Source organism: Pagrus major, chromosome 6, assembly GCF_040436345.1.
Source record: "Pagrus major chromosome 6, Pma_NU_1.0".
Taxonomy (NCBI): Eukaryota; Metazoa; Chordata; class Actinopteri; order Spariformes; family Sparidae; genus Pagrus; species Pagrus major.
Window position 1 is genome coordinate 19266171 of NC_133220.1, and position 17079 is coordinate 19283249.

At 41.1% G+C, this 17079-nt stretch overlaps 3 protein-coding genes across 3 annotated transcripts; 1 reads left to right on the plus strand and 2 right to left on the minus strand.

Moving 5' to 3' along the window:
• Positions 1-34: 34 nt before the first annotated feature.
• On the minus strand, positions 35-7574 carry mfap2 (microfibril associated protein 2). Its single transcript, XM_073468620.1, has 9 exons — positions 7510-7574; positions 5805-5866; positions 3739-3786; positions 3301-3327; positions 3121-3204; positions 2994-3035; positions 2819-2906; positions 917-990; positions 35-833 (listed from the first exon to the last, which is right to left on the minus strand). The coding sequence occupies exons 2-9, from the start codon at positions 5833-5835 to the stop codon at positions 730-732; spliced, it is 498 nt and encodes a 165-aa protein (XP_073324721.1). The 5' UTR covers positions 5836-5866; positions 7510-7574; the 3' UTR covers positions 35-729.
• Positions 7575-9592: 2018 nt separating this feature from the next.
• On the minus strand, positions 9593-13506 carry sdhb (succinate dehydrogenase complex, subunit B, iron sulfur (Ip)). The gene is made up of 8 exons (XM_073468211.1): positions 13383-13506; positions 12475-12608; positions 11653-11738; positions 11227-11363; positions 10661-10777; positions 10471-10572; positions 10247-10369; positions 9593-10158 (listed from the first exon to the last, which is right to left on the minus strand). The coding sequence occupies exons 1-8, from the start codon at positions 13452-13454 to the stop codon at positions 10078-10080; spliced, it is 852 nt and encodes a 283-aa protein (XP_073324312.1). The 5' UTR covers positions 13455-13506; the 3' UTR covers positions 9593-10077.
• A 283-nt stretch (positions 13507-13789) lies between these two features.
• On the plus strand, positions 13790-16731 carry mrpl20 (mitochondrial ribosomal protein L20). Its single transcript, XM_073468212.1, has 4 exons — positions 13790-14004; positions 14291-14401; positions 14940-15017; positions 15124-16731. Exons 1-4 carry the CDS (start codon positions 13918-13920, stop codon positions 15295-15297), a joined length of 450 nt encoding a protein of 149 aa, XP_073324313.1. The 5' UTR covers positions 13790-13917; the 3' UTR covers positions 15298-16731.
• Positions 16732-17079: the final 348 nt, after the last annotated feature.

A 17079-nucleotide genomic window follows, 5' to 3' on the forward strand; every position in this document is an offset into this window, starting at 1 on the left:
ATGTTTGACTCAATCACACACTGAACAGCTGTCGTAAAAAAAAAAAGTTTATTTTTTTTCTTGGTCTTTATAGTGACAGTTTTACAAAGCAGTAGTACAGAGGCCGTTTGTGAGATGCCTTTTTAAAGCACTTGTTGCCACTGGAATATATTTCTATGAGCTCGCTGCTTGGTTTCGAAGCATCCAGGTGGCAGTAGTACAAAAAACTGAGGTCACTCACCACCTGTTCCTTCACACATCTCATGATCTTCAACTATGAGACTGTCGGCGGCTGGATTAGTTTTGTCTGATGTCAGTGCACAGCGGCTGCCGTTGAGTTCATGACAATGACTGCTTTTCCACACAAGTACAGTAACACATCAACAAACACAAAGCACGAGATTAATATAACGGTACAATATGCAAAAATAAAATAGAAAAAAGATGTTTTATGTGCACCTCTAATAGTTTTATAGCACCAGTGTGATGATTTTATAGCACCAGTGATTTATACAATCATCAATGTTCTTTGGAGTATATTTATCCATACACACAGGATCTACTGGGCAGCCATACATGTGAGAAGAGAGACAGAAGGAAAAACTTCAAATGCAGAAGTGCTTTTGGCACAGGAGTAATGAGTTGTCGAGGAAAAACTGGGAGAAGAAAGTAGGTAACAGGAGGTGGAGGATGAGTGGTAGAAAAAGCGGCAGTATCTGGGCAGGTAGCGTCCCTGATCTCCGTCCTCAATCAGCAGCCACCGCAGCTCTTCCCACAGCTTCCTCCTAGTGATGAACACTGGCCGCTCAGCGCCGCCACGCCACAGCGAGAGAACTGGTCGCGGCACAGGTCCGCTAAACACACAGAGGCAGAGGAGTTCAAATGACAAGCCTCAAACACACAGAGAACACACAATAAGAGAGAAGAGTGAACCCACCTCTGAGCAGCTCTTCATGTGCACACACAGTCCTCACGCAGACCTCCTTGTTGATGACGTACACCCGTCGCAAACTTAATGAAAAGCACATGTATGAGGTCACAAGTGAGGCTGAAACACTCACTGAGGTGCCAGTTAAAGGGCTAGTTCACATAAAACAATGCAACCAGTCATTTTCATGTCTGTGAACACTTAAAGACAACATCTGGCAATCTTCTGTGTTTTTCTTCCTGTCAACCAATCCAATGCAAAAGTCAAAACCAACAATGTATTGATCAACAATTATTGTCTGTGTAGCCAAAACCTGATTCTGATCTCCACAGCACTGTGTCAGCCTGGCTGCACCAATGATCATTCTGCTAAAGCGGGAAAAACTCTGGCTTGTTCGTATTTCTTTAAACCAATCACAATTGTCTTGGGCGCTGAAAAGCCAGTGTTGTAGGAGTTAGGTTTGCACATGCGGAGGTGAGCCCTGACATTAAAATATTTAAATCCCTTAAGAAGAAAAGGTAACAACTAATAGTATGTTTGCGTTTGCACCGTTAGCGACCAGGTTAGTGTTAGGGTAACGTGCCGCTTTCAGCGTGTAGATTGTTAACTTATCGCAGACATCTGAAGGAAGGTGACGCCACCTCAAATAGGCGACCGATTGCAGCGCTCATAACCAAAGTCTATAACCTCTGAGTCAGACTGAAGTCGATACATCTTATTCCTCTGTGTCCAAAAACTATGAAAACAAATAAATAAACCACACTGCTGCAGTGTTAGTCCCACATACTCTGTCATGCTGCTGTAAAAAACACTAACTAGCACACCATGTGTATTCATCCACGGCTGAAAATAGTCCCCAACAAATGCACTATTTCCTCATGTTTGAGAAATGTTTGCTGCCAACAACAGTGCCCAGCTGTTTCAGGAAATAGCCGAGCCCTTTTTAAAGAATAAAATTCTATATACCAGGGTTCTCAAACGTATTACTCAAAGGTCCTTGTCTGGTTTTTATTTTAGTTCTGGGACAACTGCCGATACTAAAATAACATTTAATCAGTTAATTAATAACACATCTCTCACATCTCACATCTTTAGTAAGTAGTTATTAAAAAATGCTGCAGGAAAACACCTCAGAAATTGCCAGAGATAGGTCACTTGTAGACCTGTGAAAATGTTCCTACATAGAAATAATCTGCCTTTATTTTAGCAATCTAATTAGTAAAACTGATAAGAAAAAAATCAAAACTTTCCCCTTTAAAATAACCTTTGTGGTCAATCGAGAATAGATTTCTGAGTTTACGATGCACCTGAACGCACCGTGAGTGTCAAACTCCGACACAGACAGCAGAGATAAAAATATCTATGGAAACATTCAGCTTCAGAACATATTGTATTCTTCATAACACGAGGTATGGACAGGGATTGGGTCCTGACTGACACACCATTAGGTCAGGGTGCGAACCATAGTCCGGTCTTTACGAAGCCCTGGTATAAACCATAATGTAGCCTACTGATAAGTGGAACATAATGTTGGTTTTAATCGTTTTATAGGATTTGTTGACAATGATTAATATCCTTATCTTACTTACATATATGCAGGACATCCAAGCAGAGATAAATCCTTTTCCTAAACATTTTTACATCTAGTAGAAACATAAAAACTCCAACCTGCTATGAAACAAAGGTATTTTTCCAAGAATAAATCTCCAAATCTGTCTAAATACACTGTCTATGAGGAAATTATGCTAAACAATTAGAAAAAACTGACTTTTGAACTCTCTGAGTGCACTCTCATACTTGAAAAAATTGAATTTTTGGAGATTCACACTTTGTTATCCTCTGAAGTCCAAACTTCAGAGGATAACGACTGGGTTTTTTAATTGTGGGTTGCTCATTTAAAAGGTCACCTACCTGTAGAAGCAGAGGCTGTTCAGGCACTGCTTGCATGGCTTGTGAACAGAGTAGAGTCTGGTGCAGGGATACTGCTCCTCTCTACAGTCTGGAAATCAAACACAAGGCAAAATAAGTTCTCCATTCAAACTAAACAACTGATTATCTCTCCTCCTTTTGTCTGAAGTTTCCTTACCAAGAGGGCCAGGCTCTGTGGGCTCCGTCTCCAAATCAGAGTCTGACATCCACATGGAAAACAGATTAACAAATGAGTTCGACTTGAATATCATGACTCAGACAGGAGGAGAGTTCAGCACATATACCTGATTTTTCTGGACGGAGCACTGGACTGAGTCGAACCTGCTGCTGGTAGGTTCCAGGAAGGGAATCAGGATTGTCTGGACTATCTGAACAAGACAGAATGGAGTCGCTTTAATAAAAGAAAAAACACACAGATGTTTAAATGTGAAAGTAACATTTAGAACATTTTATTGAAGCTTTACCTGGAAAATAATCCAGCCCATACTCATCTGTGAGGCCGTAAAATGAGCAGGAGAGAGAAATGTTTCATGAGATCAACATTGTGAAACCAATTACAGTCACACACACACACACACACCCACACACACTTACACAAAGCCCTGCAACATATAAAATGAACCACCTGCATGCCAAAAGTGAACAAAATGAGCAGTCTGAGAGGGTGTAATGCATGACTTCATATGCAAGATGTTTACAAATAATAACATGCAGAGTGCTCAAAGTGCTATTTACACTGTGACAACAGTTGCTATGCGGGAGGTAAATAACAAGAACGAACTCCTCGAGGCGAGGTGACACATCAGAGGACAGCGAGGAATCGGGAACAGATGTGCAGAGCTCTGATATAAACCGATGCTGAGCTGGAACGATCAGAGCCAATACGCTCTTAACGAACTCACCCAAAAAAGGAATCGGTTCCTGGTACGGGGCCTGGGCGAGCAGCAGAACTGTTGACATTTCAGAACAATAAAGTAATCACAAAGATGGAGCAATGAGTGAAGGGAAAGAGGGGAAAGTTAGTAATTACTCTGAATACTGTAACTGAGTACTTTTATGATGAACTAGTACTTTTATCCTTGAATCACATTGAGTGATTCCACTTTAGATTCACATTTTTCAGGACAACAACTACAATTTAAAACATTGAGAACACACAAACAGCAAGAGGCAGATTAATGTGATTTTTACATAGTCTCACTTTAAAGGAGAAGTTCACCCAAAAATGAAAATTTTGTTCTTAACTTCTCCTATCTAATCCCTGTGTTGATGGAAAGTCGGGTGATATTTCGTAGTTCACAAACATTTGTGGAGCCTCGCAACAAAATATTATTTACATCCTCAATGCACGGTTGAGCTTGTGCTAACACTTTCAGCCTAGCTGCTATAGAGAATATTTTGGCTTAAAAAAGGGTGTAAATAACGTCTGTTCAAATAAATTTGGGATCTCTGTGTTTCCTGAGACTTGGATTATGGCAGACAAGCTGTATGAAGATATTTTATACAATCTTTCAGTTGTTTATTTTAACTTTTAAAACAACTCCCCATCTACTTCAGATGATCAGGAGTTTGAAACTTCACACGACTTTACATGAAGGTGAGTTGATAATGTTATTTCTTGGGTGAACTTATCCTTTACAGTGAGAATCAAATGAATTCAAAACACACCCTTACCCAGTTTGATGAACTCATCCACATGTAGTGTTATTCATCCATCTAGCTTGTTTTGGTGCGACTTGCCAAGTTTCCTTCATAGTTGTTAGAAACCTTTTTTAGTTTCATGGGGGAACTATTTTCTTTCTGCCGTACCACATTCGCCAACCGTTTCACCGTGCAGAAAGAAGCGTGCATCTACTCACCGACAGGAGGCTCATGCTTGTGATATTAAACGTGAAGGCCAGAAACTTGGTCTATGCAAGTGTGCAAACGCAAATGACAATGCCCGGTCCAGCTGGCACAAACACGCGTCCCCAGTGAGCAAATTTAACGTTCGGTTTTACACACAGTTGGAGGTAACAAATGTCAGTCCTCAAAGAGGCAATAAAGAGCTAATCAGTGTTACCATGGCAGCAGTAGTAAACAAACAATTCTGTGGAGGAATGTGTGCACAAGAGGAAGAGAAAAAGAAATGGACAAGGAGAGAAGAGAGGCGGTGATGAAGTGCCTTAAATATGCTGATGCATGCGGCCATGTTGAGCTAGAGGTTCCTCAGCCGTGGTTGTTTTGAGCTGGAGTGAATCAAACAGATGAATCAGTTTCTCTTGTAGTTTCATGCTATAGCGCCCGCAGGCTGCAGCGCTTGAAAATCGTGACTCGGTTCGGTCACGATTTTCAGAAACATCCCAGAACGCAGCAACGCGTGAAACCAACACTTGAAGCGTCTGTGCTCGCATATTTGTGCAGGTCATGTTCCTTGGCTGAGCTTCGACATTAGCTAGCGCAGCTGAACTGCTCATTAACTCAAAATCATTGTTAACGAGGGCAGCATCAATGATTCTTCGAGTTTAAATTAAGGTTTGAAAGTTGGCTAGCCTCTTGTCCATGATTAGATGCACACTTCTTTCTGTGTGGTGATACGGTTGGCGGGTGTAGTTTGGTAGAAAGAAAATAGTTCCTGCATGAAACTGCTCTCAACGAGGTCTGTGGATTATCTTGAGTGACCGGGTAATGATTTCTGGGAAGAGACATTACTGCTGAGTTCTTCACATTAATTTTATTGGCGCTTTGAGCACCCAGTCCCATCTGGTTCAATTATATTCAAGGGAAGGCAGACTATCTCTACAGCTGATATCTCCAAAACTCTGCATCTCACACCAAAACAATCCAGATGGATAAACAGCACTTCAGGTAAGAAGACAAATATGTATTTTTGATTTTTGGGTGAACTGTCCCTTTAACTTTGATTGTTGTATATAAGTATTTCTAGGGGGGTTCTCAGGGGCTTCAGTGGACAGTATGGTGCAGTTACCTGGCATGCAGATGAGCAGGAGGACTCTCATGGTCACTCTGGGAGGTAGACTGACTTGAACACTGGAGGGGAGACGAGCAGAGCATCAACAATCAAAACAGAGCAACACGAGGGGGAATAATAAAGCGCTTAGTGTCGGATATTCTTTTGCTCTCCTGAACTCCCCTCTCCTCTCGTTTCCCTCGCTCTCTGTCACCTTTCCAACCCCCCACTGCTCTCCCCTCTCTCTGCCCCCCCTCCACCCCTGTCCACTGGCCCCAAACAGCCATGGCAAGAAAAAGAGGAGGGGGAGGAGAGGGGGAGAAAACTCTGACAGCAAGAATGTGGCCCGTCTGTCTTCCCTAAGAACAATCTCTCTGTTTTCCTACTTTTCCTCACTGCTGCTGCAGCAGAGCAGACAGTCTCGGGGCTGCATTCCAGGAAAAGAAACAGAGGACCCCTCAACCCCACCCTTCATCCCTCCCTCTTTCCCTCCCGCCCTCCCTCTCTCCGTCTGTCTCCACATCCTTCATTTCCCTTCTGTCGCCCTCACTGGTCATTTCCTCGAACCCCTCACCCCCCCTTTCCTTTTCTTTCTTCTTCACTCCACCAAGCAAGCAGAGCCTCTCAGGATGAGTGGAAATGACATGTGGACAGAAAAACATGAACACTGACAGCATCCCCAACATGTAAAAAAACCAGAGTCTAACTTTTTGTTCAGCTGTCAATGAAACTCTTGACGTCAAAAGTGTTACATACAGTAAAATCCATTACCTTAGCTTCCTGTTACACTAACTACTTTTCCATTTTGTGGAAAGTATGAACGCTCCTCCTCCTCCGCTGCAGCATACACACAACATGAAGCAGTTAATTTGGGCTTTTCTTTTTTTTTTTTTTTTACACATCCTACACTGAGATCTCTCATTTTACATTATCATGAGGCCACACTGGACGCAAAACATGTGATTTGAACACTGTTTGCACAAGTTGTGCATGTGTACCAATAAATCTGTGTGTGTTTGTGTCCCTGTGTGTTTGCACACACACACATTCTTCTTGTGCATCACAGTGGCTATCGGAAACCATATGTTTTCACAGCACACATCTGGGAGCGATTAGCCCCCCTCTCCCCAATTGAGTCCTTCCCTTCCCAGCTAGAGACCCCATCCCCCCCTCCACCCCCCACCTACACACACACACACACATGCACACACACTCATTAGTAAGAGTTTCTGAGGTCAGCAACAGGAGGTGCACTGCTGTCATCTATTTTACGCCTTTTGTTCTCATGCAGCGCTGACAAATAAATAAATAAGTCTTTAAAATCATCTTTCCATGTGCCCTCATCGACCCCCATCCTCTCTGTTTTTTTTTCTTGGCTCCCTCTCTCCATTGTAGTGCCATTACTGCAGGCTGTGCTGTGGAGTCCCTCCTCCTTATTCTCTCCAGTGAAAACACAGGACCACATGTCAGCTCTCTACAGCCATTAACATACACGCAAAGTATGCATAATTATTCGGAGCAGACTGATAAACGCTCAGGAGGCTTTACAGCATTTAAAACGTGGACTGGGCTGCAGGAAATCTGTGCACAATCACCCCATGAGTTTTTTTCCCCCCTGCTTTGTCTGGATCAACATGTGCATGAAATAAAAATAAAAAAGTAGGTGCAATCAAACAAGAAACTAAAACATGTACAGATAGAAGTTTTTTCCAGAGTTTCTTACCTAACTTTGCTTCAGTTTGCTCCGGCTGTCCTCAGCTCTCATGCGTCCTCTGAGTGCAGGAGGACTCGCAGCGCCACATTGTACCACCCCGCATCTGTAGTCTCCTCCCCGTCCAGGCCAACCTCCAGCCTGCAGCCTGCAGCCTGCAGCCCCCAGTGGTCCCAGCACCGACCCGCAACAACATCCCGACACCCCGACAGATCCAAGGATCACATGTGTGGATGAGCTGATCGGATACTGGTCACCACCTTTCATAAGGTAATCAAGTGAAAGTCGAGGAAAGTAACTAAGTATATTTACTTATTCGGTAAAAATTTGAGTATGGCCTACTTTTCACTTCACTCCATTTTTAGAAAAGACATCTGGACTTTTACTTAAGTCAAGTTTACAAACAAAACATGTAATCAGTTGATAAAATATGTTATTTTATTACAAATTAAACTACCTACTTTAAGTATACAAAGTACTTGAAAATTGAGCTCCACCTTCACCAATGACAGCATTAAAGGTGCAATATGTAAGAACTGGCCACCTCTCAAATTCACACCACAAACAGATATCAGCATATCACCAGTGTAACTGCTAACTGCTGCTAGCTGTAGCTGCTTTTAGCATGTTAGCTCAATTAGCCATGAAACTAGCTGTCCAAACTGGGAGCTCGGAGTGGTATTTAAAAAAAAATAAAAATAAAAAATGGGCTAGCTACTAACTTAGCTACTAATTTCAGTAGATATCTGCAACACGATACGTAGACACCCTTAATGTAACATCAGCATTCTTATTTCTTCACATTCTGTTGATCATTTTTCTTTTTATGATGTTTAATTTATGTTTTAATCTAAAATTCTCACATATTGCACCTTTAAATTTCTGCTTATAGGCCTACATCAATTATAATGATCCAATTAGAACGTACAACACTGATAGGAGCAACTCTGCATGATGAGTACTTTTACTTTTCATACTTTAAAGCAACATTTGGTGTGATTTGGCACACCCCACATTCACTGTGGTAAAAACAAATCCCAGTTCTGTAACCATTTGTCAGACGTAATGTAGGTGCTAACTACAAACAAAAGTCTTTACATCATAACAATGTCATGTGTTGAAAACGCTGTGACTCTACCCTCTCACTGAAGTTACATAGTGCAGAAACAAGTGATGGGGTGGGGAGTGGCTGAGTGGCTGAGACAGAGACACCATTCACCCTGTTACAAGACACTGAACCATCAACATGATTTTGAAGCTGTTCTATGGTAAAGTTACATAATGTTGCTTTAACTATAAAACAATACATCTTCAGATACAAGATAAGAGACAGATATATAGATAACAGGGTGCTACAACAACAGCAGTGAGTCCAACAGCTGTTAAAAATAGAAAACCTGTGTTTTCATGTTGTTTTTGACAGTGTGAATAGTGTTATATATTGCTTAAAATAATACATAAGCTGCTTAAAATATTTCCCGTCTTCTCACCTTGTCATAGATATTTTTATATCATTTGTATGATTTTAACTTTTTAATAAATGTATCAATGAAACTCAATCTGACAGGTAACAGCATATAACAGCCAAATCACAAGGTGAACTGTCTGAACTGGATCCCTGTCATTTAAACATAATTTATACATTTATTGAGGATGTGATTCACAGATAATCTTCTATACATTAAATATATTTTCTGCCCTTTACCTATAGCTGAAGATTATTAATGGGAAATGATTGAACACCTATTTTATCTAATACTCAATATGAGGTATTGTATAGATTGTACAGGTGATAACACTCGTCAACACTGAGCGAACAAAAATGACGTGTGGAGTTCCTCAAGGGTCTATTCTCGAGCCTCTTCTATTCAGCATCTCCATATAAAAAAATAATAAAAAACTAATACCTGCCTTTATGAGTCTTCAAGTGAACCCAGGAACACTGTGATCAAACTGCTCATTTGCAGTTCAGGCTCCGCAAAATACTGACATCTAGAGGACACTAACTGCTAACAACAGTGGATGTGTTTTAAAGAAGATGATGTGTGATCAAAGCACCATCAGTGACAGCAAATAACCAATGAAAACAGCTGAGGGCATTTAAAACTATTTATTTTCCATCAAAACATAACTGCAGTTGGTATGTTGGAAGATCTGAGGGAACACATAGACTGTACGTTTGTGAAGCAGCTGCTAAGCTGAAAAGCAACAAGCTACAAAAATGTTTACACGCACGAAGAACGCCTCTGTTTGTACTTAAATATGCAGCATCACGTCTCCCAAGTGCATTAACAAACACACAGAAGAGCTGGAGATAAACGCCTCTGTTATGGTACATGTAAGACTCAGACACACACACTCTCTCCTGCATTCATACTGTACATGTGCGTTTGTGTAACACCAAGTCCTCCAACCACCCCCACCCCCACATACACACTCATTCCATTACAGTTTGCTATTCAGTGTGGAGGTGGTGGAGCTGACTGGTGTTCTGGCCCTTCAGACCTCAATAAGCATTTTTTAAATCAAGATATCATTTAATCATGGAGGGAAAAGTTGTACAAGAGGGCGACGGAGGTTTCAGACAGCGATGGCCCTCTTCTCCTTGTACGTGGCCATCATCTTCTTGATTTCAGCTATCGCTTTTCCAGGGTTCAGTCCCTGAGAGGAACACGAGAAAGACCAGGATGAGGAATGTATGATACAAATTATGAGCTGTGGACTAAATGAAGCTGTAGATGTGTGTTACCTTGGGGCAGGTTTTGGTGCAGTTCATGATAGTGTGGCAGCGGTAGAGGGAGAACGGATCCTGCAGCTTGGACAGACGCTCCTCTGTAAACTCATCTCTTGAGTCAATCATCCAACGGTACGCCTAAGAGAGCACAGGATGTAAACTCATGAACTCTTCTGGTTATATTTTTAATGTTTCATTTAATCAGTGATCCCTGAATGCTTATGTCATCAGACACACACCTGCATCAGCACAGCAGGCCCGAGGTATTTGTCTCCGTTCCACCAGTAGCTGGGACAGCTCGTACTGCAGCAGGCGCACAGAATGCATTCATACAGCCCATCCTACAGGAGAAACATGAGAAAAGATATTTATTTTCATGTGACGTTAAGAACTGGGAAACTTTTTACATATATGTAAAGAGTGGTGTACCAGTTTCTGTCTGTCCTCCACAGACTGCAGGTACTGATCCTTCCCCTCCTTTGACCCATCCTTTCTCTTCAGGTAGGGCTCAATAGACTTGTACTGGGCATAGAAGTTACTCATGTCCTGCAAACACAATTGTATGATCAAGGACCCAGATGGCAGATAAATATCTGAATTAAGTAAGTAAAACTTGATTTAGCTGCCGACACAGCTTCATGTCTGTGTCTGATTGACTTGATAAGGTTCAAAACAGGCTGTGAATGTGTCTACAAAGAAGAAGTGCAAAGTTTTGTGAAATGTGGAACTGCTATCACTGTAATATTTAGTAGTATGTCAAATTGTTCCACTTGTATTAAGTATGAAATTAAAACCACGAGTTTATAAAACCAAAGAAAAAGAAACATGAGTCACAGAAAAAGTTTAGATACTTTTGGCAACTGTAACTTAGAGGAGAACACATTTGTGCGTCCATGTTTGACAGGGAAAAAGAAATTGATGGTGGAGTAACATGTTATCAGTTGGAGTCAGTGACACCTGTTGAACAGTTCAGTGCGTAGTGGATGTTTACTCACGGGTACAAGATCCTTCACCACATACATGTGTGGCAGAGGGTAAATCTTAGTTGGCTTGCTAATGTTGGTGTCAATCTTGTTGAGGCAGGCAAGTGTGTTTCCTCCATTAATGTTCATGGCACAGGATCCACAAATACCTGCATTTAAACAAAAATAATAGAAGCTTTTAATATCATTTCTGAGACAAGACAATCTTAAGGCAAAAAGACATGAAAAATGGACATGTGTTGTTTATTACTGTAGGACAATAACATATTTTTTTGGGGGAAAACATGTCCAGAAGAGTAGAGTAAACTTAAAGAAAAAGAAAAAAGAAGAAAAAGAAAGTACATCTACAGAACCAACGTCCATAACTTTGGTATAACCCCCTGAATAAACAAGTTGATAATTATTTTGGTAACACCCTCCAGCCTCCCTGTTATTCACCTTCTCTGCAGGAGCGGCGGAAGGTCAGAGTGGAGTCCATCTCATTTTTGATCTTGATGAGGGCGTCAAGAACCATCGGACCACAACTATATAAAGAGCAAAGACAGTCCACAATATCAAGACATGAAAGTGTTAAAGGGGTCATCTCTGAAAGAGCAATATTTTAAGGACTCTTTTTGCTGCAGTGTCATGTTGACAGAAGTGAATTGAGAGCATCCCAAAGCTAATTAGAGGATCAGAGGAAGGACGAGGACTGGCAATATGCCAGGCTGTCAGATCCACCTTGGTTTAATCTACCTGAAGGCTGTTCTCAGTTCGTTAATGATGCCCTCTGTTTACATGAACCTAGGCACTTCTTTGAATTTCACTCAGCAATAAGCCTCCGCCAGTGCAAGTGAGCATGATCAACTAATAGAATTGCTATTAAAAATTTCCTTATCCTCCAGTATAAACTAAAAAGGATAGGCAGAGATTTGACTTGAATGTCAGTGCTTAACCTGACAAAGTCCTCTCCATTGCATCTCTTACTAAATTGTTAAAAATCTACATGCAGGCCATAATCATCATTATGCCTAGATGCCATGTTTCAATGACTTTGAATTTAACATCCCTTTTTGTTTAATAGGTAACCATGGAATTAATGCAATCATACACTCAAAGTCTCTTGAAAAGTAAGTGTATGGAAAATACAGTGTTAACTTTTGAATTTAAGTACACCTTGTTGTGCATCATCACTTCTCTTTTTCTGTAGACAATGAACAAGAACAAAGATTGACACATTGCAGCACATAACGGGGCAAAGTGACAGGCAGTAACACCTACGTGTTGAGATCGATGTCGTATGTCTGCATGCGGGGTTTATCCCCTGGAGTGTCTGGGTCCCATCTGTACACCTGGAACTTCTTTATTCTTGGTTGTGCTGCTGGAGCCGCTGCTGTTTGGGCATACCGCACCGCCTGACAGCCGGGACAAGGAGAGGGGAAAAACAGGACTGTTTAGGCACTCTGCTTTTTTCATTAAACAATATTAAACACTTTGATTAAAAACAGTAACATTATGTATGCACAGTTAGATGATAAACTGACATTATCAGCATCGGCCCTTAAAAAGTGCATATTAATTGGGCTTTACTTACAAGTCCCTAACAAAGCACAGAGGAGAAGAGTTTGAGTATTTTTTGTTAAAGCTAGAAAAATATTCTGTTTTACATGGAATACAAATCCCTTATGAATCATGGTTTTATTAACCATTGCAGTGACATTATTTACTAAATATGACTGTTATTAGACAGGATTAGGTTATAAATTCACTTCTGTTGTCTGGCTGTTTGTTTTGACTGAATTTCCACTGTAAAAGGTGTCACATGACTTTACTTTGCTATAATTAGCTCATTGTTTACAGTTTAGTTGAACTAGTTCCCTGCCACTGTGGGTGTTTATATAGACTTTTAACGTGTTCATTTGTAGCTTAAGACACACCAAGTAATAAACAACAAATGGATATGTTTAAAAGTGGAAGTTGAGTCACTCGAACTACAGTAGACACTGAGGGCTAGCTAGCTAGTAGCTAGCTAGTAGCTGGACTACGTAACCTAGCCTTCAGAGTATAGACGGAGGCCACCGCTGTCAAACAGGACAGCTCTGTGTTGTGACGTTACTCTGAGTGGAAACTGTAGCGGACAATAGCAGATAATTATAAATGTGTATGAATTACAATGACTGTCAACTTACCACCAGTCCTGCGGGGGAGCGGAAAGCCAAAACACCACAGCGGCTCAAGGACGTGAAGCCAGCAACCGACATTTTGGAGTTTCTCTGACCTCCAGGGCCTGCTATCCCAGCATCCTCCGTGGCTGCGTCACAGCTCTGGCGGGAGCGCTTGTTTGATGAACCGATGTCTCCCGGCTCTAGAAGCACGCGTTAAAGAAAACCGTTAATTTTTACGGTTTGTTTTACCTGTCACGTTTTCTCTATTTCTTTCGTTGGTTGTTGCCCATAGTCCTCCATGGCAATATTTTTTTTGTTTGTTTTAATCACGGCGCGGGCTGTTTCTTGTCTTTTTCACAGCAGAACCCGGGCGGACACACGTACATCAGACGTCCTGGCGTTAAATCGAACGAACTCCGTGCGTCCTTGTCAGTGGTGGTACGGCGTGTGGATCTGGAGACACATAACATCGTGGAAGGTGGGCTGAGGTGATTTAATCCAGTATTTTTTAACTTGTTACAAACAGATTGTGGTGCAGTAGTGAACCCAAAGAAGAGACATGGTTTTCCTGACGTTGTCGTGTTGGATCCGAAGCCGTGGACCTGACAGATACTGGAAAGTTCAAGAAGTTCTCAAACATGCACGGGTAAGGCTACGACTACTTCCTGGACGAAATGGGGCCAGCTGATGTAACTGTTACTATATTTCATGTTGTTACAACTAAAATCATTAACTAGAAAATCACTTCTATTTATTGATTTATTTATTTTTTAATTTAATTTATTTTTTAGCTGTTTAGAGATGACTCATGTTACTCGATCCGGTCACAAAGATGCCTCATCACCCTAATCTAATATTAACATCAATAATGTCACTCATTTTGTTGAAGTCATCCCTGTTGAAGTCATCTTCCCTGTCGGTTCCTCCTGCAGCACTTCAGAGGCAGAAAGAACCGCTGCTACAGTCTGGCTGTCAAGGCGGTCAGAAGAGCTTTCGTCTACGCCACCAAAGGTCGCAGGCTCAAGCAACGTAACATGAGGACGGTAAGACACAAATACAAACATCCTCCACAGCTATGAAGACAGGGCTGTGAGGTAGGCTACAGCCTGAGACCTGTCAGGGACATTTAATGTGTAACAACTGAAAAATAGCTTATTTTTACTGCTGTATAATCCTGAGAGAGTATCTCTCTCAGTACAGAGACATGCATGCCTCACCTAAAGGAGTCAAGGTCTTTGGGAATAATGGGGAAATGTTATTACATCTAAACAATTGAGATTATTTTATTTCACCAGGTTAATACACTTTACAATACTAGTTTGCAGTATAATGTGCAATGTCACTCATCAATATTGTGTGTGTGAGTACGTATGTATGTATTAGTATATTTATATCAGACTTTTATCTCTCATTTTTGTTTTTATTATGCAATACTGGATATTTTCATCTCTTCTAGGCTCAAAAATTCATCAAATTGAATGATACAAGAATGAAATGTCACTCTTTGGTTTGACTGATCGCCTCTCATGTCCACACTAATCGTTATCATTTATTGTATTTGTTGTGCTCTTGTTTCTTCAGCTCTGGATCACGCGCATTGCAGCAGCATCACGAGAGCACGGCATGAAGTATCCTGCACTAATACACAACCTCACCAAGGTCAGCCGTGTTGAACATTAAAGTTCTGTATCACCCCTCTACGTTCTTTATGCTGTTGGTTGAATCTATCTTTCTGTTAACATATTTCCTCTCTTCCTCCTTACAGACTAGCGTTCAGCTAAACCGACGTGTTATCAGTGAACTGGCCATCACAGAACCTCGGTCATTCCTCTCACTTGCAAAGCTGGCACGGGCGCGACAGCAGGAGGGCCTCCGGGCAGCGTTGGGCGACGGCAAAGAGCCTGCTGGTGTCTTCTCCCGAGTTGTTTTGCTACAGTAATGGACTTAATAAAGTTGCAGATTTCCATTTGTTATGTGGTTTAAAGAACAGTTGCCTTGGATTGTGGAGATGTTCATCAAAATCTTTTTCATATATTCATATACAGTTAAATTAGTTGAATAATTTTGATAATTTTTGTGATATATTATTATTATTATTATTATTATTATTATTATTATTGATCATTATACCAGGGTTGCCTAATGCTCAATGAATCACATAAAGGACCCATTTTGACAACAGAGTCTGGTCCCTAACCCTTCTCCCACTATTGAGGCCCATACTAACAATGCTGGCAAAAGGCAACTCTTCAATATTTTTGCAGTCACAAGGACATAATCATAATCCAAGATGGCAGCTGACATTGAACAGCATAGCAATTGTTAGTCGACTCACCTGCTTCTGCTCCATGTGCTGTTTTCAGTCCAACATTTCTATCACGTGTACCAGAGATTTCTGGCTGCAGTTTTGCCTGCACAGTCCTTCACAACAGCCCTCCTGATTACCTCCAGTATCGTGATTGAGAATGTGATGATGAATTTCCACAAACCTCCCTGTGAATATTATGCAACCTTTGTGACCAGTCACCACTGTTTTCACCTTGTGAATCTGTGTGTGTCATCATGGCAAATTGTGGTCCTGAAGGGAGGCTGTGGACAGATTTTGTCAATGTGATTTCATCAATATGTGCAAGAAGCAGTCCTGAAACTTTGAAGGTCTGGATTTTGGATCAAAATGAAAGCCAAGTGCGAAGGGGCGTCGTCTGACCCATGAGTTTTGAGTATTCACGTAACTTGATCCCATTTTGTGATGGGATCACACAGCCCCTGTCAAGATGTTGACTTTCGCCCCATGAGTATTCAGTAGTCATTACATTGAGTTCTCAGTACTCTTGGGTCAGACCACACACATTGTCGAACGCAGAGTTCATTTTGATCTCATCTGTACACCTGTAAAGTTACGTGACTGCATCTTGTAATCGGTGATGCTATCGCACTGACAAAATCTGTCCATAGACCAATATAAACACCTGACGAATTACTCAAAACTGCTCCTGTGGTACTTCCAGCTACAGTAACAGTCACCAAGACCACATTTAACCATGATGACACAAACGCTGACGAGGTGAAGACGATACCAGCCATGCTGTATCTGCTGGTAAACATGTTACAGTTCACCTGTTCTGCTAAACTCACCTCTTTCACGTCTCATTGCACCGTACACTGATCTGCTGTCATGGTTTGCGTGATCCGATCACCAGATGGTCTCTTGTTAACTTATGATTTGATACTGTTGGATTGTGAGTTATTTGGAGGTTGGGAAGAAGAGTGACCTCCAGATTTATCATGTAATGACTTTTGTCTGTGTGTAAATATATTTTACCATTTGTTTTTGTCCTCTGAATATTTAGTTCATTAAACATTTTGATATATATTTTGTTGCCCTGTGTTGATTCTCTTCATCAGTCACATTTTGAGCATGTGATGTTGAGAGGTAGTTAGATAACATTAGACACCACAAGGACACAAGGAAAATGAGTATCTTAAAGGGGCACTGTGTAGTTTTGGAAAAGAAGGTCAAACTCAGAATTTAAATATTTACTATATAAATGAGGAAATTATACAAACTCACAAAAATATATATATATTTTCTATAACTGAATAAACAAGCTGTTCTCAGAGGAAAATAAGGTCCCCAGAACACTGTACGAAGCTAGAAAGGTGGCAGGGTCCGCCACATATAAACAAAGTAAAACAGTATGAAACTGTGTTGTCCTTTAAG

Bases quoted from the DNA above. Each gene is read 5' to 3' on its own strand.
- mfap2 (XM_073468620.1), bottom strand. From the start codon at position 5,835: ATGAGAGTCCTCCTGCTCATCTGCATGCCAG. The intron at 3,787-5,804 runs GTAACTGCACCA...AAATGTCAACAG, and splicing joins CCTGCTCATCTGCATGCCAG to TTCTGCTGCTCGCCCAGGCC. The intron at 3,036-3,120 runs GTATATGTGCTG...TGTGGATGTCAG, and splicing joins GCTCCGTCCAGAAAAATCAG to ACTCTGATTTGGAGACGGAG.
- sdhb (XM_073468211.1), bottom strand. From the start codon at position 13,454: ATGTCGGTTGCTGGCTTCACGTCCTTGAGCCGCTGTGGTGTTTTGGCT. The intron at 11,739-12,474 runs GTAGGTGTTACT...CTCTTTATATAG, and splicing joins TACGACATCGATCTCAACAC to TTGTGGTCCGATGGTTCTTG. The intron at 10,573-10,660 runs GTACACCACTCT...TTTCTCCTGTAG, and splicing joins TGGAGGACAGACAGAAACTG to GATGGGCTGTATGAATGCAT.
- mrpl20 (XM_073468212.1), top strand. From the start codon at position 13,918: ATGGTTTTCCTGACGTTGTCGTGTTGGATCCGAAGCCGTGGACCTGAC. The intron at 14,005-14,290 runs GTAAGGCTACGA...TTCCTCCTGCAG, and splicing joins AAGTTCTCAAACATGCACGG to CACTTCAGAGGCAGAAAGAA. The intron at 14,402-14,939 runs GTAAGACACAAA...TTGTTTCTTCAG, and splicing joins AGCAACGTAACATGAGGACG to CTCTGGATCACGCGCATTGC.